Source organism: Nipponia nippon, unplaced genomic scaffold (genome assembly GCF_047370975.1).
Source record: "Nipponia nippon isolate SJK-2023a ecotype South Korea unplaced genomic scaffold, ASM4737097v1 scaffold_4, whole genome shotgun sequence".
Classification (NCBI taxonomy): Eukaryota; Metazoa; Chordata; class Aves; order Pelecaniformes; family Threskiornithidae; genus Nipponia; species Nipponia nippon.
The window spans coordinates 86,361,341-86,387,112 of record NW_028262358.1 but is presented as its reverse complement, the minus strand read 5'-3'; the positions used below and the strand labels follow the sequence as shown (position 1 = coordinate 86,387,112).

General features: G+C 45.8%; 1 protein-coding gene across 12 annotated transcripts; it reads right to left on the bottom strand.

Annotated features, from left to right (window-relative positions):
* Positions 1-6,150: 6,150 nt before the first annotated feature.
* CNR1 (cannabinoid receptor 1) lies at positions 6,151-23,998 on the bottom strand. 12 transcript variants are annotated; one of them, XM_087776714.1, is made up of 6 exons: positions 22,948-23,706; positions 21,595-21,730; positions 20,454-20,640; positions 16,502-16,594; positions 16,002-16,058; positions 6,151-10,932 (listed from the first exon to the last, which is right to left on the bottom strand). In XM_087776714.1, exon 6 carries the CDS (start codon positions 10,869-10,871, stop codon positions 9,450-9,452), a length of 1,422 nt encoding a protein of 473 aa, XP_087632840.1. In that variant the 5' UTR covers positions 10,872-10,932; positions 16,002-16,058; positions 16,502-16,594; positions 20,454-20,640; positions 21,595-21,730; positions 22,948-23,706; the 3' UTR covers positions 6,151-9,449. The 12 variants fall into 12 exon arrangements, with proteins under 12 accessions (XP_087632840.1, XP_087632843.1, XP_087632839.1 ...); XM_087776717.1 differs by lacking the exon at positions 21,595-21,730 and adding an exon at positions 11,590-11,748; XM_087776713.1 differs by lacking the exon at positions 21,595-21,730.
* Between the last annotated feature and the right edge of the window lie 1,774 nt (positions 23,999-25,772).

The following is a 25,772-nucleotide window of genomic DNA, read 5'->3' as shown; positions in this document are numbered from 1 at the left end:
AAAAGGCACTGCATGCTGCTGAAGAAGTTGCAGTGGTTGTCCTGCCCAAGTGCTGCAGATGCACCTGAGATGTAGTTTGCTTCCACAGTTGCCCACCAATTGGTCAGCAGCTCCTTCTGCAAAGCATCTCCATGCCTCTCTGCAGTGATGAGGAACTAACTGCTTCAGTTCCCAGTAACTTGCCATTTTGATTCCCAGCAGTAACAACACAGAAATAGATACAGCAGTACAGAGAGGGGCAACGTGAAGCAGGCAGTGAGAGGAGTTTGCCCCAGAGGTGGCGGGCACCTGCACAAAGGGGTGCTCACACTGCGATACGAGGGCTGCTGCCACACCAAGATCACCCTGCCTGCCCTGGGACTTTGTATACCAGTGAGGAGAGGGGTTCACCATGGCATGCCCAGCACAAGGTGTGCCTGCAGAGAGTCAGCCACCTGGCTGGTAGGCGGAGGGATGACTTGCATGTTCTGCCCATCCACCTGAGCATGGACATTCCCAAAGACTCAATGGGAATGTAGGTATCTTTCAAGAGAAGGAAAAGACAAAGGGAATTTTCTAACCCAATAGTTACTTTTGTTGTTGAGAAAAAATGCATGTTCATGTCAGCAAAGTCACTGGCACTGAGAACGGGGAGTTTTCTTAGTTCTGATGAGGACTTTGCCTTTGAAGGACACAGATGCAGCCCCTGCAGTTTTGGTGCTTCAATGGACTCTGAAACTCAAGTTTCCCTCAGCGCTCCTGTTTGTAAGTGCAGAATACTTTTAGACTGTTCTGATAATGAACAAGACGATCCTGAAAGTCCCATTACATGCTTGGCACAGCAGGAACCTGGCTTGATGGAGCTGTTGAGTTGCCTGTGTGACAAATCCTGCGCCAGTTCCCAGCTCTGAAACCCAGGTCATGCAGTCTAGAAATGATCTCGCAGGCATAACATGTCCAAAAAAGAAAAAAAAAATGTTATTTTTTACCTGGATCAGTTCAGCCAGATCTGACTCACCAGGCAGCCATGCAAGCACTTGTGTTGGCACTATGGAGGAGGCAGCATAGAGAGGAGAAGGAACAAACTGCCAGAGGGCAAGGGACCACAGAAAATGTACATCAGCTCATGTGCTCATGCTTTGCCATTGTACACTTTCCGACAAGAAACATTTTCCTATTCATTCCCACCTCCACGGTCTGCTCTCTAGAAGGCAAGTACCCTGTTCCTTTTTGAGATTTCAGTCTACACTTCCATAGTCAGCAGAAGGATTTAAGCCTCAGCAGGGGCCAGATGACACAGCAGCTAAGATTAGATCACAAACAACTATTTAAAAAACTTGTGTAATCAGCAAGAAAGGGCAAAGAGCAAAAGCGTAAGAATAGAGCGGCACTGAGTTTGAAGCCCCCTCTGTCCTTTCTTATGATAGCCAGTAGCTTCGTCATGTCTGCAATAATAAAATAAAGCATCTGCAGGGCCCAGCAGTATTTTGAATGGGATTAAAAAGAAATGAAATGATAGACACCCTCACTTCAAATCAGAGCTGAATGTCTTGAATGAGAGTACCCAAAACGTCTCAGCTTAGATACCTGTTTAGGAGGTCAGTTGTCAGTCACTATAGGAGTGGTCCTTTCCAGCACCAGATGCAACCGCTGCCTGCATTGACAATGAGCGAGACAACTCAGTCCTTTAAGTAAGCTAAACTAGATCCTCAGCTTTCCCAAGGGGAAATGATGTTAAATGGTTTACCTGCAGATATCACTTGCATAGAAAACTATTTTGGCTAAATACACAATTTGTAGCTGGATAATGTGGTCTTTTTTGAGTCTTTTATGACATTTTGCTGTTCGGCTACTCTTCCTGTAATCTACCTACAGGGACTGTAGCCCAGTGGTTTTTTTATCATCTGTATGTAGCCACCTTTTGGTCAGCTTTTCTTAAAGAACAATTTGGGGTAAAAAGGCAGACTTCCAAGCTATGGATAATTCACACTCATGGCTGATGAGGCACAGGTGGCAAGAAGCCCTTTCGCAAGGGCACTAACCCTTGGGTGCAACGGTTTTGGCCATGTCCGTGCCAAGAAGCCCATCACCAGCTGCCAAGGTGGGAGTGGGGTGGTTTGAACCTGAGGCTTTCCTCCCCCACACAGCAGTGTCCACCCAGCACCTCCCAAGCTGTAAGGGGAGGTAGGACATCCCTGGGGAAGGAGCTGCACCCTAGAAAGCTTTGCTCTTTTCTCATCTCCTACTAGGCCTGCTGTGAAGTGGCAAATCCTCTCTCTTTGCCTCCTTGTCCGGATCAGCGTTTTGCAGTGCCTGGGTGCCCTGGCCCCACTGCTGCAGGCAACTTGGCAACACCACCGAGCATGCGGAGAGACCGTCCCTCCCTCTGCCAGGACTGTCAGGTTTTGCTAGTGCTATAATGAGAATAAATAAAAGCCCTCAAATAAATAGGAAAAGATAAGGAGGCAGATAACTGTAATTCTCATGACTGATAGTATTACTCAATTTAGACATTAACATTCTAGCTAAAGCTTTAAACCTTGGATTTACTGAGCATGCCTGTTATTAATTTTGCCTACTCAGACTGCATTGGTAGCAGGTAGGTGTATAATTTAAAAATTAGTTTGAATTAGGTTACAAGTTAAGCATTGCAGAGACAATGATTATACCTTTTTCCCAGGTTGCTGATGACAGGCTTTACGGGATTTATTATTACCCTTGTGAAGGTTTGGGAGGAGTGTTTACTGGATGGATCCATAGCCTGTATAATTCCCCACATTCCTCTATTAAAATGATACCCCTAATCCTTGTTCCTTAGCTAAGAAATGATGCATAGCAGGTCCCCACCTCTGCATTATTGCCTTGCTACATCTAAAATCCTTTATTTTCAGTATTTCAACCTGAGATGATTATTCTTCACCCCTCTTGATGAGGTTTCTGCTCTCGGCCAGGTTACAGCAACCACCAAGCCCTGCCTTGGAGGACAGGGACACCACAGGGGAGTCCCCAGAGACCCTCGCAGACTTACACACACAGCAGCTCCAGGAACAGCCTGCCACAAACAAGAACTGGGGCATTTCCAGCTCCCTCCCTTTCTCCCTCTCTTCAGCTCTGTGGAAAGTGGGGTATCCCTGTGGTGCTGAGCCCCGGAGAGACTTTTCAGTAAGATCCATGGGGAAAAAAAATAGCAATGGCAGGGCTTGATCCATCCAGTTATGGCTACGAATGGCAGAAGAGGTTTCCTTTTTGTGAAATAAATCATTGGCTGTGAAGCTGTTTCACATTATTATTATTATTATTATTATTATTATTATTATTATTATTATTATTATTATTATTATTATTATTACATGTAGAGATACTTCTTTATTTTGGGGCAACATTTTTGAATATGTGCATAGCCTGTTTTCACTATGCATACACATATATGCATATATACGGAGAGAGGGAGAGAAAGCAGCATGAAAACAGCATCAGTGCAAGTAGTCAGGAAGCGACTCTCAGCATTACTGTGAGCAGTTTTGTTCATGATGTTCTCTACCCCATCTGCACACATATGGATAAATAAATTGCTTCACTCCCATGACAAGTCCATTGAACTCCTGCCAGACTTTATGATTCTGCATTGACCCACCAGAATTCAAAACAGCTTATCTTGGAGGTAAAAAAAAACAATGAATATAGAGGCTGTTATTTATTCTGTCTCGTCTTTGTTTTAATGTCACTGAAAATGCAAATACAAGGGAATATAAAATTGCACTTTCCAAATGCAAACTCATAGTTTGAAAATCTAGGGTAAGGTATAATTTCTGCTGAAGTCAATAAAAAATCCTTAGTGACTTTATTGAGGCAGGATTCCATACCTTAATATGCTTTAACATTAAACTGAGCGCTGCTCTGAATACCAAAGATGATTTATTGGAAAGCAATACCAGGCCTGTCATACCTAGTCATTAAGATTACTTGGGCTTATTATCACTCTTTCTGTTAACTGAATTTTAAAGATTAGTATTAGATAGCCGTTCATATTAAGGAGCCCTGTTAAAGGCAATCATGTGCCTCATACGTTGTGCTGCTATTTAAAGAAAACTCTGTTGATATTCTTTATATCCATTACCTAAAAAGACCAATGGACAAAGGCAGAACAGAGGAAGACGTGTATTCTAAACTGTCAAATAAAACCCCCCACCCTATGCTTTCTTAAACACAGGCAAAATGGTTTTTTTTCCTCTTTTATAATCTGTTCGCAGACATTATGATTTAATTTTTAAATCAAGCCAAAGCTGGACTGTCACTGAAGACAAAGCCTATTTAAAAAAAAAAAAACAACCAGAAACAAAATGCACATATTTTATTAATTATGTGCACGCGTGATGATATTGTGACTTCTTAAAACAACTGTCAGAAGAGCGGAAATAATAATGGATGCTAATGTGAAAGACTGAAACTATGACAGTGTATTTGCCCGCACACTTCCTGAGCTGGTATAGTGTGGGAAAGCAGTTGCTTGGAAAGTTGTCATTATTTCTTCTTGTGTTGTTTAGAATAGATTTAGGTGTTACCATCAAGAGGAACTGTCAGTTTGTGGCAGTATAGCCCTTATTTTCTAGTGAACATGTGAATACAGTGGGAATTGTCTCCTGGCTGCTTTGGAAGTGACAGCTTTCAGCAGAAATATTCAGACTTCTTCATTTAAATGTAGTACGCAGCTAAAGATTAAGAGCTCATCTGTCATTTCTAGTTGCTTTTGTTTTGCCAAGACTTTCTCAATTCATCAGTGATCTAATTTTTAAAAATACAAATACTGTGGCACAACGATGATCCAGGGCCCCAGGACAGACTCACTTCATCCCCTAAGGACCTCCACTGTTTTCAAACCACAAATGTGGAGAAGGAAAATTGCCCAAGCAACATGAATCTGAGATTAAGTCATATGAAAAACTGATCCCTTGAAATGGCCAGGGACCTTTCTGCAGCATTTAGTGGGCTTTGGATGGGGCGTAGGGGACCACAAAGAGATTATAAATGGTTTTTCAACCCTTCCTTTCAGTTGTGGATGAGCAGCAGCAGGGCACTTCAGTGTGCCCCGTAGGCAGCGGGGCACTTTAGGCTGCCCCGTAGGCAGTGGCACGGCTGAGCCTGCTCTCCCTGCACAGCTTTTGTGCATCCCTGTTGGACTGCTCCGTCGCCCCCCCGCCCAACTCTGTCCCCACTAGCACTGGCCAAAACTAGACTAACTTTTTGTTTGCCTCAAGTCTTTGATTACATTTACAACCACCAATAACTAATTTAGGTCATCGTTGCTCTTGGCAGCACTGTTTTAGCTTGTATTCCTTTCTTCTGCTCTTTTGTGTTTTGTTCTTCTGAAGTATATGGGTTTGTCTTAATGTGACATCTCTGTGCAAACATATGCATCTGAGGAAGGCAAAAGAGATTTATTGCATTTTGGCTAATACAGAGGAAAGGGGAAATTGCCTACATAATGAAACAGGAGATTCAGTTTTAACTATGTCATTTCTCTCGTCTCCATAGTACTGAATACACAAATATAAAATATATAATCTACCTCCTCCTTCAAACATATCAATGTACAATTAAAACCCACAAAGCTTGACAACCTGTTGTCAAGTTGTTTAAGCAGTTGTTTCAGAATCTGACAGACAAACTTATAAACAAAACGTAGAGCACCAGATTGTGGGATGAGGCAGAATCATCACGTGGCTTCCTCAGTTATCTCAAAATTTGGAAAACAAAAAAAGTAGAGGAATACTTTTTCTCCTTGAATAAATAACAGTTTAATTACATTATAGAAATAAAATATGATATGGTAGGAATACACTGGAAATCTTACAGAAATACTATTCTGCTACTGGTAGGTAAATGGTCAAAGCTACTTTTCATGACAATCTGAACAGTACTTGTGTACAAACTATTATACAGGTTGCTAATGAAAAATATTGCAGCAGTTGCAAGGATGTTACCAGCTCAAACAAACATCTAATGATACAATATTCTTCTAAGAGGAAGTAATAATGTTAGATTTACAGACAATAAAGAGTTATGTTCTCCACTTTGAAACACTGGAAATAAAAAGCTCAGGTAATCCAATTTCTTTACCTCATATTATCACAAGGAAAGACTTTCCTTTCACTATGAAACAACATCCCAAGACACCCTGTAAACAGTTTATTCAAAGGTAGTATTTGAGATGTCACAGCAACTTCAACAATTGTCCTAGTCTACAATTACAGACTTTTTAGGCCACTGCTTGTACAGATGACTGTTTTTTATTTTTCACTTATTTACATACATTCAGCCCAATAACAGCAGGTAAAATGCGCTGTCTATCTCACAATAGACACACTAAAATTTTCATCAAAAGGCCAGTGCAAGAAGATGTGGATAGTGATTGCACAGCATTGAGGAGATTATATTATACAAATATACAATTAGACTGTTGAGAATCTAACTCTGCACGCACGTGACACAGATGATCTTCTCGGTAGATACGCGACACTTGGAGTTGGTACGTATACGTAACTGCAGCTAGGGTTGGTTGGTTGATGATGACGGCGTGGGTGGCCGTGGAACACAGTATCGTTTGGCTGTGCTATCACTAAGTGAAGGTAGGCAACTGCAAATTAGGAATACCTAAAGCTGAAGTTTAAGTACAGCTTATCTTGGAACGGCAGCAGATTTTTCTAATGAAAGAGTAGTTCTACTTAGTGCGCAACGTGTAGGGAAATTGTTGCCACCTCTTTAATAAATGGTTCTAAGTGAACCGACACAGTTCCCAGAGCTTTAGAAAAACTCATTATGCAAATGAAGATACTGATGATAGACAGTAACATTTCACAGGATGCTATTTCTTATTATATCAGTAAGCACCAAGTTAAGTGCCAAGACAGCCCCATTGTCCCATGATTTATCATGTAAAATTTAGAACTTGAATGCACAATTAAAGTCCACGAAGTTTGCATTTAATTCACAAGAAGTCAGTTTCAAAAATGGCTCTTAAAATACCTTTACATTTCAAATGGCCTTTCCTCCCGCCTCCTCCAAGAGGACTGCTTTAGGATGGACTACGCCTAGATATGAGAAAGATCTTTCAGAAGGAGGACTTGCATGTCCTCTGGGAATCCTCTGCAATCCGCCGGTTTTGGCCGATTGCCGCGGCCCCCTCAAGAGCGTGGTGCCCTGTCCTACCACCCAGGCAAGCTGCAGGGGAGGGGGGTGGAGGAGGAAAGTTCCCCCGTGTCTTCCAGCTGCTGCTCAGCACCTCGCCTGATGAGATCTTTAAAACGTGCCGCCCCTCACCGAGCCTGAACTTGGAGCCACTTCTGCCCCCGCAGAGCCACGGGCTGAAATCGGCCGGGCCGCTTGCGCTACCGGCTGCTCTGGCCCGCGCTGAGCTATCAGAAACACCATGGGGACACCACGGCGGACAGAGACCCCAGCGCTGCCACCCTGCTCTTTTCCTACATAACCCCGAGGATGGGCAGCAGGGCAGCGTGGATTTGCCTCCATTCACCCGGTGCCACGGAGGGAGTCGCCCCTCTCGCGGCAAGCGTCAGGCAGCTGGCGGGCTAAGCCGCCTTGGCAGCTATTTTGGCAGAAATCAGCCAGAAGAAGGGTGAGGAAACGGTCAAAAAAAGCAAGGCAGCAAAGAGGACCCCATACCTTCTGATTCAGAACGGAATTACAGAATACCCGTGCCTCAAAGACTAGCCGGTAACATGCTCCCTGTAAGTCCCAGGCTACAGAAGCAATCCCACCAGGGAACAGAGGCGCCATTTTCCTTCAATAACCTCCTTCCTCAAAGCTGATGGTGCCAAACCTTGTCATCTGTATCCTGATTTCACAGTGAGACTCACGTCATTTCAAGCACTCAGATTTGAATACTGAGGGTCCTAAAACAAATTATCATTTATTTCTGGCTTTCTCAGTTTTCAGGAACACTACCGACAGCCACTGCAGTTGTCAGTGCGGGCTCATGCCATAATCTGCCTCTTGTTTCCCCTTATTCTCAAGTACAACTGAAGGTTGCTTTCTCTAGCACATGGACACCCCTCTCAGAGCAGATCGGGATGTTCTTAATACGGTACTTTCATCAGTAATCAATTGGAAGAACTCAATTTTAGAAACAGAATTTGTGTGCAAAGCGTGCAACAAGAAATACAGTTTACATTTGGTCATAGTGACCTATCTTAGTTACGCTACCATGACTCACACTGATTAGTATACTTACACACACACACGCACACACACGTACACACACACAGATATTTATTTATATACACGCTCACACAATAAGAAAATGTCTAAGTCTGACAATATTTCCTCCTCTTTTAGTGAAGATGGGAGTTTGGCATCTCAGGCTCTGAATCTGCTTAGACCTGGGATACAGGAATGCGACACACTTCAAGTATACATTGACTGCACAGTGATAACATCGCACATTGAGTCTGACACATGCTGTCTTCAGTAGTCCAGCACCAGCACGTGGCTTAAAACCAGTTGCCCGTTAAAGGAGCTAATATCCGGGACCTTCGCCTTTCAGTGTTCGTATTCACGCAACGCCCGAGAGCAGGGCGACAGTCTGTACAACCATAAATGTCCTTCTGTATAAACGCAGTGGTATTTAAAAGTCTGAACCAGTGCATTCCTCTCTTACACTCCTCCTCTATTCCTTTGTTGCTGTTACTCTCGTATGCATGTGAAAGTAAAAAGTAGTGGGGAAATAATTTTAGTAGAAGAACACAAAGCCTCTCCTCTAAGTCCACAGAAGACCACTAAAAGTGTAAGATTTCCAAAATAGCTCATAGGAATTCTTCAAATACATTAAGTGTTTTCAATGGGGTTTACATATCACGTTTCACATTATTTCCACGGAAGTCTACCTTATCACTTCGTTTAATCAGACAAATATCAATAACACATAATAAAACAGCATACAATTCACGGGACACGACACGTTTTACAAAACCTCTAAAACTCAGCACTGCCGCTTTTGGAAAAAATCAAAAACTCCTATTACTTACAGACATGAAATACACTTCACATTGAAATGAACAGCATGATTACAAGGCTTTTTTTCTTATCTGATGGTATTGGTTCAGGATGCATTAGTTTTCAATTAGGTTTCGCAATTTTTCTTCACACCCCCAAAAGAAACTGTTGCTAACCTGGTATTTTCTCTGTGCTCTTTCAGGAAACTTACTATTATTCAGTAAACACCTTTTGAGAAAAGAACTTTTGAAAATTTAGCTTGAATCCCTAATTGTAAAACCTGAAGAACTGGCTGATGGTAATGCTCTTAACACAATCATCGCTGAGCTTACAATGACAAACCAAAAAAATATTACAGGAGGGTACAAACACGTTAAGCCACGGGTTTGGTTTTCTCTGTTGTTGATTTTTTTTTTTTTTTAAACTAACTCTTTTTCTCACAACGCTGAGAAGTCTCTGACTTACAATGCTTCAGCAGTCGTGTCTGTGGAGACAGACATGGTAACTTTGGCAATCTTAACTGTGCTCTTAATGCAGCTCTCGGCAGCCCTGTGCACGTTCCCCGTGTTGTTGGCGTGTTTGTGCTGGCAGTCAGACTCCATGCTGTTGTCGAGGGGCTGCGCGGTTCCTTCGCAGGTGGGGAACATGCTGCGGAAGGCGTGTCGCAAGTCCTTGCTCCTCAGAGCGTAGATGATGGGATTCACTGTTGAATTCAGCAAACAGAGCATGCTACAGAAGGCAAAGACAGTCTTGATGAGCTTGTTCATTTTCCCAAAGACATCGTACACCATGATGGCGAGGAGAGGGCCCCAGCATATGATTAAAACAACTAGGATAAGGACCAAGGTTTTGGCTAACCTGATGTCCATACGAGTTTGATCAGGCCTAGTGATCTGTACCTTACCGTCCTCCGTGGACTGAATGATTATGCTTTTCTGCGTGCCCCGCTGAATCATGCGAACAGCGTGGCTGTGAGCCTTCCACAGTATGTACATGTAGGCATAGACAATGAACAGCAAGAGGACGCTGGTGACCCCGATCCAGAACATCAGGTACGTCTCGTCAATGAGAGGGAATATGTCCGAACAAACGGAGTTGAGCTTTTTGCAGTTCCAGCCGAGCAGAGGAAGAACGGCTATTACAATAGCGATGGTCCACATCACACAAAACGCTACGACAGCCTTTGGTCGGGTGACAATCCTTTTGTAAGCTAGTGGCCTGTGTATAGATATGTACCGGTCTATTGCCGTGAGGAAAAGGCTACCTACGGAGGCGGTGAAGGAGGCTGTAACTCCACCCAGTTTGAACAAGAAGACGTTGGGGCTGTCCTTCCGGTGGAAAACATGGAAATCCACAAAACTGTAGACAAAAATCACGCTGCCCAGGAGGTCGGCCACAGCCAGGCTGCCAATGAAATGGTAGGAGGGTCTACACCGGAGGCTTCGGGAGTGGAGGATGACGCACAAGACGAGGAGGTTCTCTAGGACCGTGAAGGTGCCCAGGGTGAGCGACAGCACGGCGATGGCCAGCTGCTGGCTGGGGTTCAGGATCATAAAGCACTCCATATCCATGAAGTTCTCCCCACACTGTATGTTCTCCTCATTATCCTTAAATGTCGACAGGGACTTGTTGTAAAACTCTGTGATGTTGACCTGATCTGAGGGAATGATGCTCAACAGGGGATCATCTCCCGCAGTCATTTTTTCTTGGAAAGGATCACCCCTGAAGGAGGAGAGAGGAAACTTCTGGGGGTAGTATCCCAGCTTGGATGCCATGTCGCCTTTCATGTCTTCGTACTGGATATCGTTGGAGCCCACGTAAAGGAGATCTGTTGTGATTGTTCGGAAAGTTGTATCTGCGAGGCCATCTAGGATTGACTTCATAACCCCAGTCTTGTTGGTTTCAGAGAGACTTGGGGGAGGGAAAAATGCATCGGAGGAAATCCTAGAAGGGGAAAAGATCAGACTTCATTAAGATAAACAGGGAGACAAACTCCACAAACAACTTAGTTGAACTGCGTCAAACAAAATCAACCTTTCTCTTGTATTCAGTGCCAGGGTGAGTCGAGCACTTGGAAAGAAATCACCTGGATTTCACTAAAACTGCATTACACTGAGAAGTGACGCAAAAACTGGAGGCGCAGGGAACTGAGTATTCCACAGGAAAGTAATTTTCATTTCTCATCAAAACCTTCTGAGCCACTCCACCAGAAAGATATTCTTCTCTAGATCTGAACTTGGCTTCTGATTGCAAAGTACCTCACAGACCAATATTCCTTGGGCTTGCTTCATTTGGATAATACCAAGTGCCACTGCAGGAGCAGCATTAAACTGAATCATTGCCTTCATTGCTTTTCTTTCAAAAGGCACTGAGGGTTTTGAAAACCTGACAACAGAGAGGGAACAGGGGAAGAGCCATGCACTCTAAGTTTCACAGTTCACCCAGTATGCCTGTATATTCACATTACACTGTTACAGCAACCTGAGGTCTGCTAACATCCTAAATTTGTTACTGCAAATTTATTAGCAAGGTGTTTCATCTACAAATATAGGGATGTGGATACAGCTTCATTACTCTATTCCTTCCTTCTGCTAAGCATACCAAAGCAACTGGGATGTTCGGACTCTATGGGAGAGGTTGGTTGTTACCCAGCCCTGTCCACAGTTCCAGGAAAGGTGACCAGCACTGCTAAGTCAGCGAGTCCGTCGGTGCTCCATTCTGCGTGGATCAGAAGCTTCAATCAGGGCAGTTCACTCTTGCCTAGAAAAACATGGCACCACGTTTGGGTCAGAGTGCAGCCCTGGCCAAAACTCCAAGCAAAAGGGACCAGCAGCCACTGCTCCTGCGAGAAGCATGGAAATGTAACTCGTCCCATTGGGGACGCCCTCAAAAACATTCTGTCCCCTCCGAAATGAGGAGCCCAGCAGAAAGTTCCCAGGTAGCCAGTGGTCTCTGAGTCCCGTCATGCCTGGCCTTTGCTCGCGGATGGTGATTAATTGCAGGGTGTAACTCCTGGCCAGGGTACCCTTGGGAGAGCACCCTCATCAGCATCTGGGCATCCTACACGCATCAACATGTAAGATACAGCTCTTCTGATGCTGTGCTCCTTTATATAACTTTGCCCATATAACATGCCTTGAATATGCATTGAACATCTGCTTTAGGGCCCCCTTCCACTGCCAGAGCGGCTGAGAGTGGTCTGAATGTAAAAAAGAGCCAGAATCGTTGCTTTGGTGTGCTACAGCTATTCTGCATCTGCTACGGGACACCTTGATGATTACATCAGGAACAGGAGCAAAACCAAGCTTTTTCGTGCTTTTAGAATGGAGGAAATTGTTTGCGACACCCAAGAAATCCCAGATGCCATACATAGGCTTGTACTGACTTAACCTGTTCACTTTACACAACTGACAATAAAGGCCAGAAAGGCCACAAGGGATTATCTGCCAAAACCCAGAGTAATGATCACCTCATCTCCTAAAGAGGAGACTTGCACAGTAGGTACCACAGCTCAGTTCTCCCATGAAAACTAAAAGAAAGAAGAAAACGATTCATCTCTACAAAACCAATACTTAAAAACCGAAGAAATCATGAGCAATTCCAAAAGAAGCAGAGATCATTTGGCTGATGAGATATTTATACTGCACTTACACGTGGCATCTGAACACTCAAGACTTTTACCATAGTTCATTAAAGTTTTCCATTTGATTCAGCAGGCCTGGACATTGAGTGTTAGAGGAAATATAGGAACCTAGACCTCCAGAAGACACTGCAGCTCTAGTGCTGCAAACAAGGATGAGTATTAACAACCCTTACCAGGGTAGTCTAACACACAACACAGGCACTTGCTGTGTCAGCTTCTGCAGGCATCGCTGCGCAGCAAATAACAACATAATTATTAGACAGACAGACAATATTAAGGAATGTAATTTTGAGGGTTTGAGCAGTGAGGGAGGGAAATGTCACTGAAGCACACATTAAAAATGAACAGCAATAATCTAATATGTAACATACTTTTCATCCAGAAAGTGCTTTACAGCTGTTCCTAGTAGAATTTGCAGATGATACGTGTTGCAAAGATGACCCCCTGACAACTGACAAATCTGCTTTGGGTGAAGTCCGTCAACTTTAAACTTGGCATTACAACACCAGTTTAAAACCAGAAGTGAAGAATGTGTTATTCATTTGAAAACTACCCAAAAAATATTAAATAAATCAAGTAGTTCTATAAACATGTAAAGATGGCTGTGGTATTCTGTTATTCCAGCTTATTTCTGACAGAAAAGAGACAACCATTTTAATGATTAAAGCCACAGCCCCATGTCGAGAAGATTATGTTTGAGTAAAGCTTCAAAAATTGTATGCAACTGAGCACTTCTGCTAGACAGACAAACAAATTGTTACGAGGTAGCTGGTCCCTGCTGGAGTCATGTTAAGTGCAGACTTCTTCAGAACAAGGTGCAAGCCGCCGTGCAACCCCTACCTTTGTTTGAAATACAAATGAAAGAACACGGATTCCTGCGTGCTCTTTTGAAGGTGGCAGTGAGTTATGTGACAATATCACTATGCATGCATATGCTATGCTAACAACGCAGTTAATGGGATCAGGAGAGGCAAGTCTTACTCTGAATGTCAATGATTTTTTTTCCCTCTGTATTTTTACATTGAGATTATTAGAGTAATTTCCACCTTATTGTCTCTGCAAAGAGAGTTTTCTTTGAGAGTACTTGGGAGTTCATTAGTGGTGTAGTTTAGGCTTTGGGGGATGCAGCTGACATTAATTTTGTTTTTGTTTGCTGCTGGGAATATCATAATTGGAAATTTCTAGCAGTATGTGTGCATGCACCGATTCAAGTAACAGTTGATTTTTATTAAAGTTGCAGTAAAACAGCCATTCGCCTGATCTGGAATTGCACTTTACTGGAATTTTGTTTATTTTAATTTAGATACTAGCTTGCCTCACTATAAGCTACAATACTGAGATGCGCTGAAGTGATCAGTGAGGTTTTCCATGGTTGCCTAGCGAAAACAAGACCGGACCTTTGGCACTGAGGTTCTCAGGAGAGCCCAGCTCACAGTCTGAGGTGTTGCACGATTTGAAATAGACTGAAAAGCTGATGGTGGGAGCAGTGGTCTTTTTTTGGTCTTTTGGTCTTTTTTCTTTTCCTGGTCTTTTTGTTTGGTTAGGTGGATGTGCCAGTGTCACGCAAATTTTGACTCTGAGCTCTCCTGTCCGAACCTGGAGCGGCGAGGGGGCTCTGCCCACAAGAACGGGACACCGCACCCCACGTGCTCTTGGCAGCTGGCATCAACGTGACCCAAACCCATATCGCCTGAGACCCATTAACATCTCTAGATGAAATACTCTGGAAGCCTTCTCACAGCCTCCCTAGCGGACAAGGGTCCCCTGCACAGATCCCTCCTCTCTGGACGGGGCTGGGGTGACGGCCGTGCGTTGCAGCGAGGTCCCCTTGCGGGCAGGGTGGCAGCGAGGGAGAGCCTCCCTGCCCTGCCGAGGGACAGCCTCCCTGCCCTGCCAAAAGCTGCTCTTCCAACAGAGCCTTTGAGTCTCCAAAGCTCTCAGCCTCATCCCTTCCTTGAATGAGCTCCACTACCTCACTCATTTTAAAATGGCTTTAAAAATAACTGAAACATTGATTAAAGATGAGGAAGGGCCCATGCTGATGCCGGCACTCAAAATTTTTGGTGTATTTCTATGACTGCATGCAGCAATTCACAGTAAGTAATGAATTACGATTACGGATAAGGATTAAACAATAGATAAAAATTTTGAGCATCTTTTATCTTGAAGACCAAAACCAGAAAACCCATAGCTGAACACCATTTTAGACATTTCTCCCATCAGCCGGTGGCTGTTGATGGGCACTGCCAGACCAGCTGTGCAAAGTGACTGCCACTAGATGGAGTGGCTTTTACAAACACACCGCTGTGCTGTCTGCAGAGACCTGGATTTAACTTCCTCTAGCCCTTTTTTTCCAGCCTGCTTTACCGGGGTTCAAACATATGAGGTGTTAAACGTCAGCTGAAGGCTGAAGACACAACTTTGTAAGGCTTTGCCCTCAAAGCGAAAGAATTAGCGAAGAGTTGAGGGGGCAAGTCTTACTACTGCCCTCCACTGTGTGGTTACATATCGCCTTAAATGAAACTTGGATGCTATCAAAATATAAAGACCCCTTAGATAAAATATAAAATATGTAATATGTAAAAGGCTGGTAACTCATCTCGGACGCCAGGGAGAATTATACCTCCCCTGGACTTCTTGCTGGTCCACAGGACCAGTTCACTCAGGGAACAAGAACGTGACTTCATTGAAATGCTATTACCTATCTTCTCCTGCTGTTCTGGTGGAGAGGGAGGGCTGGAAAGTTTTTATCGTTATCTAAAAAAAGGGCTGAATTTATTATAATTTTCAAACCAGGATGATTGATAGAGCAATTTTAATAGCCTGAATAGAAACAGCGAATATTTGCGTTCTTCCTCAGAAAGTAATTATGAGCAATACAATGATGCTACTGATAACTGCAAAAATGTTGACATGGCAAGAAAAGGAATCAAAACAAGAAAGGGAAATCCAAAAATCAAACCTTTCTAGCTTCTATTTTAGAAAATATTTTCATCTCCGTGTCTATACATTTCTTCTATGATGCCCACAGCTAATTAAGAACAGGCTAAAGGACAAGTAGGTATAATTGAAACATAGTTTTTGAATGCACAAAAATATGTAAATGCATTCTCCTTGCTTACACAGCTTGTGAGGCTTGTAAGGCCTTCAGGGGGCTGTATCTTCCAATAAGTTTGCACAGCGCCCAGTACACTGGGAGTCCTACCAAACCGGGTCCACAAAGTACTACCACAGGAGAAACAGCAATAATTTATACTCGTGTGTAGTCAGCTGAAAAAGTGTGAGAGAAATGAGATCTACCATAGTAACTGTTGGCCTCCAGGAATTAGAACTGTCCTATAAAATGAAAATTTATATGGCTAATAATTACCTTATCCCATATGGCGATGAACAATACTGCTTCGAGGACAGCACAAGGTTTCTCAGCCTTGGAGAAAGAAATGCGCAGCCTGAGAAATGGCACTCTAAGACTCAGTAACACCGAGCAAGAAAAAAAACCCATGTTGACAAGAACGTGAAAGCAATGTTACCCCTATCCTATTTACTATTTTACTACTCCATCTCCAAGACTGTGACTCCTAGGCTATAAACGGCAAATACACTGTCACTCCTAATTCAGGAAAACTTGCATTCACTTCAGTGAATTTTCTCTATGTGAGGGATCGGGAAGGGGCACAGACACTAGGAGAGGTGCAAATGAGGGACGCTATCTTCCAGTTACAGCAACACACCATCAGCTATGGGGTAAACTAGGGCATGCAAGTACTGAACCAAATTTTGTTCTTATGTAACATGATGGTATCTTTGACAAGTTGAACCTTAATTAGCAAGAAACCGCAGCTACATGGTTATTTATGTTAATTAACATACCATTTGCACACTAGCAGGATAGGGGCTGGATTGTTCTAACTTGGGGGCAAACCGCCCCTACGTGACACCACCCAGCATCCAGCAGCTGACAATCTGAACAACAAAAACAAAACAACGGGGAAAACAGAGCGTTAATCAGCGACCAACAATGTTTTTAAAAGAAAGAACATTATTTCTTCCCTCCACAGTTTTGTTGGTGAGATGCGTGTACCAGTTTTAGCACAGGTGACTTGCAGGCACAAGAGAAGAAGAGGCTGTGTCTTATCTCTCAAACAGCCGGGGCATGCGCGCGTGTCTAAGATCAGAGAGGTTCAAAAGCGAGGTTGAAGTCCTGCTCCGTTTGGTGCAGGCGAAGGACGCGTGCTTTGCTCTCCTGCAAGCCAGGTGAGCACGCTGGCAACCTCTCCGTTCTGCTGCCCGTGTCTAAACTGCTCGAGCTGTTCCACGTTGGATCGAAAGCCAAACATCAGCAAATAAAAGCACCGGGGTGCACACCTGGCACACCTGGTTTCCCTTAATTTCTCTGAATCAAGGGAACCAAGGATGTGTCTCCCACATCCCACCCAGCCCCAGGGGGAAGAGCGGGGACAGCTGCCCCATCTGCCTGTGAAAAACCTCCAAAGCTCTTGAGTTCACTCAAAATCCCTCAGCTTGTGAAATACAACCCCCTACACAGACATTTCCTACCAGGTTGGAGACAAGACAAAGTACTGAAGGCACAAACCAGCAAGGGGACCGTCAGGGTCACATTAATGGGAAACTACAGCTACCTGGTCTGCCCAGCTTTTGGGAGGAGGGAAGGCAGAGGTGGCTTTCTTAAAACAACAAAAAGACGGTATGAACGTGAGATTTTAACATCTTTCACAGTTTATACATCTTAATTTCATTTAAAGATATAGTTTTGTGAGAGGGTGAAGAGGCTTGCTAAACTATGAAAGGTTCAGATGAAAGGGAAACAGTGAAGCAAGAGTGAGCTGGTATTTGCTTAAAATCAGCTCCAGTTTAGGGACCCATTTCCCAACAAAGCACAATGAACAGGTAATACGAAAAGTTTGATACAATGTTATGGTACTTCCATTTTAAAGAAAATGGAAAAGAACTCATTAAGCTGGTCAATTTTGAACTCTCAAACTTTTTCTTTTTCACAAAAGGGTTTATCTTGCATTTTAATATTCCAACAGAAATTGCTTCATTTCCAGCCTCTTTTCTAGCCATTCTCTAATGCCAAAAGGTGCAGGTGCTTATTACTGCTGAGCAGAATTGACATAAATGTTAAATGGAGACAGAGAAGCCCAGCCAGGTGCGAAAGTGATGGGGGCTGAACACTCAGTCTCCTGGAAGTACCTAGAAGAGACAGCAGCTTAGCACACAATGTGTAGTTGAAGGGAGAGAAGTCATTTGAAAGAGCAGAGCAGGACATAAAAGATTGAGGCTGCACTGGATGCTAAATGCTAAAGGTCCCCAGAAGAATGTAACATCTAGAGGATGAAACTGGGGGAAAAACACATTTATTAGGAGGAAAAAAAAAAAAAAAAAAGAGAGATAACCACTCCAAGAAAACAGCTTCCATGTAATGGCCAGAGCAGAGCAAAAAAGGTCAAGAATTCGTTGCAGCAGAAAATATTAGTGAACTTTATTAAAAGAGTAAGGATTAGAGACAGAAAGGCAGCAAAAGCATCAGGCTCCAGGGAGAACTCTCATAAACTGCACAGAGCGCACATCTACCTTCTCCTCCCCCTGCAACAAACTGTGGCCATAACAAGTTTTAATCAAAGACTTGGTGAGATAGCAAGGAGATGCTGAGAGCGAAGGTAATGTGGGTTAAGTGACTGGTGTGAAGGGGATTGGGAAGAAAGAGGACAGGTAACTACTGTCCTCATACAGGGAATAGGACGTCTCCAGGTGAGACGGGAGGAAACCAGGGAAAGCTAAGAGAGGAAGACCCAAGTGGAAAGAGCCCCTGGGAGGCAGGCGATGGCAGATTTTAGGGAAAGAGAAGAATTGCCTTTGTGATCGGCTTGGGGAAAGCAGATCAGGTGAAGGAGAAAACTCATGGGAGAAAACCTCCCTCCTCTTCTGAGCTACGCAAACTTCAGAGACACCTCCGTAAGCTGAAGGATATAGCTAGTGGGATTTTCAGATCTCACCGTAAAGAAAGAACAGACCCACTGCTCTGCAGGCAATGACTTGCTCTTTTGAAAGTCCATTTCTGATCTGTATTCAAACGGCAAAGGAAGACGCAAAGGGCTCTGAGAAGCCACCCTCGCTAAGGTCACAGAAAAGGACAGCGCTGTACTCACAGACACATGGGACCAAGCTGGGGACACTCAGGAGAGATCAGTTGAGCAAATCTGGCCAGGGACATTAATAAACATCAAACTGCTTCAGGAAAATGAAGTACAGGATACAGACCTCAGAGGTGGAGAGGAAGACAGAGAGCTGAAACGGAGCCACGGAGTGACCCATAGAGTGGATAAGCACACTGAAAGGGGAGAGGGGAAGAGGGGTCTATAGGCGACAACAGAAAGTTAGGGCACAGAAGGTCAGCAACACATTGCAAAGCAACATCCCTTCTACCTCAGTCCTCAGGAGTCTACTTCTCTGTTATTAGGCCACCAAGTATTGGCAGTGCTCAGAAGCTAGGACAGAAGGGCTTTTGGTAAATGCGATGTCCCACACCATCAGCATTAGTGAAGGACGAAAATATGCACTCCAATTAAAAATTGTGAAACATTCTTTCAGTTCTGGAGCTGTCTGGCCTTTCATAAAATTTAAATAAGCTCAGATAACTCTCTTCATAGCTACAATCAGAATATAATGATATTCAAATATATTGCCTTCACACACACAAACAACTTGTGAAATTATTTGCCAGCATATTAAGCCACTACACCAGATTGCTTGGCAATGGTGCATGTCTTCGAAATATGCAGATGCTTTTCTTTTTTTAAAAAAGGAGAGAGGGAGAGAAGAGGAGAAGTGAGAAAGAATTACAGTAGAATCTGATATCCAAGTAGCCAGAACAACAAATTGCGGAGAGACTTCAACCAATATTACATCAGATTTGGAAAAATAGTTAAAAGATACTGAGAGATGAGTTATGACTTTGTATTTTTGTGCCTGTGTGTATATATAGTGTATATATATAATATATATTTCTATGCATAAACTTACAGATAGACATACACAAACACATTCACATGCCTAGAGGAACAACTATGCAAAGTCTCACAAATGCTGCAGTAGTGTTTGTCATGCGTAAACTCAAATTCCCAGAGCCAGAGGACAAGCAGACAAGCTAGAAGTGTAGGTACAAAAAATATAGGCAAGATAAGTGCTGAATATCTTTTTGAATTCCCCCATACACAGCCTTCCTGGGGAAAAGCAAGAATCTGAAATGAGTACGTCTATCACTGAAATCCTGTAAAAATTATTTTGCATGTGTGTACATATATATATAGGTGCCTATATACACACTCCAAACCTATTCCACCTAATTTTTCAGGGACACACATAGTCTGGAGTCCAGTATTGTACTGTTTTAAACAGAGGCAAAATTGGCTACAAACAATGATTTCTAAGAGCACGTTTCACATATTCACCACAATGGGAAGGGGGGAGCCCCCCAAAGCCCTAAGCACAAACTTTGAAACGTTTCCTAAAATGCAGAAATATGAAAATTACTCCAGTGAGGGCTGAAAGGGAACTGACAGTATTCCCTACGGAACTGTTTCTGCTCGGTACTTTGCAGTGAGTAAACACGCCTTTTTTAAGAAGAATATACAATTGCCATAAAACAGGTTAACACAGGATGAGGTACAATTTGATGCCACCTAGCCTCGATCTACACAAACAAGACAACATCTGAAATGTATAGAACATCCAGTTTCACCAACAGTCCAACCAAAGTATGATGAGTGACATTATTTTAACACACACAGTAGTGAAATACCTATTTTATCTGTAATCTGGATATTGGTAGCTTGATCAAAAAAAGGATGCTCCTAGTGAAGAGAGGCAGAACCAGGCCTGGTGTGTGTATCACCATAATGCCCCTGCATGAGGCACAACCGGCAGAATAAAATGTGCTCCAACCTTATGTTGCAAACCCAATCATTTTTCATGGGCAACAATGGCACCTTCGGGAAAAAGAAAAAAAAAGTTCTTTCTAACGAGAAATTGATTTATAAGTCATTACAACCATCTCAAAAGGACAGGTCGTGGCTGGTTTCAGCAATCATTAACAAAGCCACGCACTTTCAAAAGGCCTGAGTTCTGTGGGGGGAAATTCTTATCCCACCGACAGCGATCGGATGTGCACTTTTTGCAGCAGTACAGCATCAGTCTGGAAATGGAGATGTAAAGAGCAGTACTGAGAAGACAGGTTGTCACATTTTTAACTTTGCATTAATAAAAAATGCTGTTGCTGTCTATTCTGGCACATTTGCAAGCTTGCTTTTAAGTACAAGGGGCTGGCATGCATTTCTACTATAGATAGGAAAACAAGAGCAGCCTTGTTATGATTAAAAGGGTCTATTTCCCTCTGCCTTCTGTCTTCTGTGTCCATCTGCACAGCTGCTTTGAACTTGGCCAAATCCCAGTGTTAGGGTCGCCTGCAGTACATATTTTAAATCAGCAGCAGACTGTGTGAATTTGCTGCTAGAGAAGAGAAAAATCTCCAAATTCTCACTTAAATAGTTGATGAGTGGTTTTGTAGAATATTCATCATTTTACATAGCCTAAACCATTTGGGAAATTGCAGGGAAACACATCTAAAATCATTTACTGTTTCAGGAGAAGACTCGGAGAAAGACAATATAGACATCCGCAAAGAAATGAAGAGCAATCAGAAAAATGAATTCTGCGGGTGCCTAGATAGCCAACTGCATGACTAGAGAGAGGTCACAAAGTTTGCATCGGAGAGTTACAGTAATTTCTCTTAAAACGTGCGGAAGTAGAGAAACTAGGTGAGTGGAAGACAGTGCATGAGACCTGCAGAACCAGGCACAGCAATGTATTTGTAAAATAATTGGGCAATACTAAGTGAATATATGGGTTTGGGTTCTCCCGTGACTCTTAATCTCCTCACCTACCTCTACTCAACAGAAATGAAAACCATCCCAGCTCTCCCTCCCTAGCACGTAACACTTTCAGCACCAAAATTCCCAGAGGGGTGACAGTCTGCAGGCATTTTGGGACAGCCACATTTAAGGCTGAAAGTCAGACGGGCTAAAAAAGAAAAAAGTTATTTCATTTCTAAACTTCTCTTGCCCAATCAGAAACCTGTGAACAGAGAAAGGGAAAGAAAGCCGTGCATTGGCTAAGACCTGCCATTCCTTCAGCAGAGCATGAAAGCCCTTAACGGGGTCCTTTATGCAACTGAGCTAACATAATTCACCAAAGAACAACAGCCAGGATCAAAGGCGCCCACCGGCTCATCCTCACGATACTGTAGCCTGCTTCCACCTTCACCTTGAGTTTTGTAGGTATTTTGATTTGATTACTGTGGGTTAGGTGTTATCGAATGGTCAATGATGTAAATTCACAGCAAATAGTTGATTTCTTTACCTAGCCAACTTTTTTCCCCCCCTCCGGCAATAGATGCCTGCTGGCTCAGTCAAACAATTACTGCTTTTATCAATTCTGCTTTAAAATGTTTTTATTCAAATGGTTCTGCCTCTCATTCCAAAGACCAATGGATAATAAAGCAAAGCTGTTCCTGGTTGCTACAAAACTAATTTTAACCTCAAGCAAACCAGGAACTACACGTTCATCTTCTAAACTGTTTAAAGATGTTACATTCATTTCTTTTACAGCTGATTTAATAAACTCTGCCTGCATAATAAATATTCCTCCTATAGTCACAGGCTTTTTCTCCTGTCTTGAGGAGGGAAAACCCGCGCTGGGAGTTGATACAAGGTGTAATCCAAAAAGAATTAAGCACGCCCAAGTAATTTTTGCAATGTTGCACATTTTGTTATTAAATATCGTATTAAATATCACTCTGATCCTCCGCATGATCTTGGTACATGTGAACAGCAATGCCACCCCCAGCAGAGAATGCTATATTCCTTTAAGAAAAGGTGAACAATAACAATGAAAACAACATGATACATCTAAGGGAAAAAAAAAAAAAAAGAAACATTACTACACCTTTAACAGGTTAAAAAAGCCACACTACGTTTTTTTTTAAAAAACTTGTAGGTACTCAAGAAGGAGTATTTTGCTATCTGGCTCTATGTTATATATGTCCCTTTATCTCCTGAAAGAAGAAAACATATGCCGAAACTGTTAACATGATCATTTGCTGCCATACAGAAAAATAACACTGCTGATCATTTTAGAGAAAGAAGGAAAACTATGGACCTCATCTTCTGACACCATTTTACTTAATCAAACTGAAATCACAGTAACGAGCTCTCTCCTACCAAAGGCTTGGTACATACCTCATCCAGGGGTGTTCTCAATGGAGATTTGCAGACGTCTTTGAGACAAAAAGATGCCCATTTAAAATAAGCCCATCTGGTTACTCAGAATTATTTCTCAACAGCTGAAGATTTCACATGACAAACACCGCGTGAAGTTTAAAAAGCTCACTCTTTTTCTGCTGTTATCCCCCCCGACCTCCGAATTTCAGACAAAAACAAATGAACCAACCAAAAACCCTACTGGGATATTCTGAAGATGCTGGATGCCAAAGTGACATCTTTCAAGGGAACGTCGTTGCGCACAAAATCACGAACCGCCTTTTATTTCGGTTGCAGCCTCAGCGGCAGACTTTTGGGAGGAAAAGTGCAGGGGAAAGCCGGGCTGAACGCCACCCGCCGCAAATCACCGGTGGGCGAGGAGGAGAGGAGAAACCTCCGATGTCAGATGAGGTCCTGCGGGGACCCGGGAGGCTGCCGGCTGCGCGCACAGAAGAATAGAGGCGTGCTACCCAGAACGCCGCCAGCCCCCCGCACCCCCGCCCGCCGCCGGGCTCCCCGCGGCACCCGGGCTCCCCCCGTCCTCCGGCCGGGAGCCGGGACGCGAACCGCGCACCTCGGGCCACCGGCTTTCCCCGGCTGGCCCCGGGCACCCTCCCACTCGCCCCAGCCCAGCCGCCCGAGGCGAGGTGGCGGCGCGGGGCCGTGCCCGGGGCAGCGGGGAGACCCCGCGGCCCCCTCCGCAGGGCGGGCGTCCCGGGGAGGGATGCTCCCGCAGGCAGCCGCCTCCCCTCCGGCCGCTCCGCCGTCGGGGCAGGCGGTCTCACCCCCCGGGCCCCCTCCCCACCCACGCCGCCAACAAACTTTGAGGGGGACGACGGCTCCCTGGCCCCCGGCCGGGGGGGGACCCCCGCGCCCTCCCGCCCCGCGCCGTCCTTACCCTCCGCACGGCACCGGCCGCGTCCCCCGCCTGCTCCGGCCGCGCCGACCCCCGGCAGGGAGCGGGAGCGCCGCCCCGCCCGGGCACCCCGGCACTGGGGAGCGCCGAGGAGGCGGTGCCGGCGAGGGGAAGGAGGAGGTGGGAGACTTCTCCCCCCCGGCTGCCTCCCCTTCTTCCCTTCCCTCCCCTCGGCGCCTCCTCTCCGACCACCGCCGCCCTCGCTCGCTCGCCCGGCTCAGGCGGCGCGCCGGGCTCCGCCGCCCCGCCGCCGCCGCCGCCGCCGCTCCATGTGCCGCCCGCCCGCCCGCCCCCCCAGGCCGCCGCCCCCGGCCCTCCTCCGCCACCGCCTCCGCCTCCGCCTCCGCCTCGGCGCGGGGAGGCAGCGCGGGAGCCGCCGGGCGCCCGGCGCGGCTCCGGCACCCGCCGCCGCCGCCGCGTCCCCCCCCCCCGCCTGCCGCCCCGCTCCGGTCCCATTTATGAAGCCCGGCTCCCATCACGTGTCAGTGTGCCTTTTGTCCCGGCCCTGGCAGCGGCGGAGGCGCCCCGCAGGCGCGGGCAACGCCGGGGGAGACGGGCGGCGGCGGCCCAACTTCGCCCCGGGGGAGGGACACGGGGACACCGGGGGACACCGCGGGGGGGGGCGGGCGGCGGCGGCGGCGGAGAGCGGGCCCCGGGCGCCCCGTCCGGCTCGAACCGTGCCCCGCGCCCCCCGGCCGTGCGCCCCGCGGCGGGGCCGCGGATGATGAATCGCGATGAGCCCCGTCGTGCCGGCGCTTCGCCGCGGCGGGAGCCGGGCCGGGGGAGGCGGCGCTGGGGGCCTCCAGCCAATGTGGAAGGCAGCGCCTCCTCCGGCCCGCGGGGGCGGACGGTGCCTCCCCGCCGGGGGGGGGACGCGCTGCCCCGCCGCGGGGCCCGGCCCCGGCGTCCCGCCCTCTGCGCCCCGCCGGGGGCTGAGGCGGGCGGTCCCCGGCCCGCCGCCGGGGTGGCGCGGGGAGAGCGGGGACGGGCCCCGCGCTCGCCCCGGGGCCTCGGGGCTGGTGCGCCCAGGGGGCTGGGGGCGTTGGCGGCCGTTAGGCCTCAGGCCATGCCCGCCCTGGCAGGGCGTCCCTCAAGGCCGAGCCCCTTCCCTGTGCTGGTATCTCCTGTGAAACGCCAGGGTTTTACCGCCGTTTGTTTCCCTTTTCCTCACTATCCTTGAGTCCTGCCTTGGGTATTTTGGGGCTTACACGACAGCCGTCATGGCAGCCCTCCGAAGCGCTGGGGAATCCCTCATCTCTGAGGGACCAAGTGGCTCCAAAGGCGGACGGGTGACAGGCAAAACCGGGAAGCTGGGCGTTATTCAACAGCCGGTTCCTGAAGACCGTGGTATCCAGCTGGCTTTGCTCTGCATGTTTCTGCCTCTGCAGTGTCATAAATATGTATTTGCCTTCACACGTATTAATACAGAAACATGATAAATATTTATCATTTGACATAGTGTCGAAAGACATTAACTTGTCCATCTACCGCATCCACCCGTGGAGGAGGAATATGCCATATTCCTTGTTTCTCAGGAAAAAAAGCACTCAACTCTTCACGAGTCAGCGTTAAAGGTTTCGGGTGGCCGTATTTTTTAGGGGTGCCCAACTTGAGATGTGCCTGCCATCTGGCAGTGAGTCTTCCTCTTGGAGGTATCTCAAGCTGGGCCCCCGAGGCCTGAGGCACCCAAAACCTCAAGGCTCCACCCGGGGAAGCGCCTCTGCCGAGGAGCACAGACTCATTCTCACAATCCAGTGTTTTTCTTGCATCTAGTCCCACAGCGAGTCTGCAAGATCATAATTACTGCCTATATTTTTTCCACCGCTGGCTCTTTCTGATGGTAATCGTTAAATTAACAAGAAAGGAGATAATTTCAAACGGCATTCCT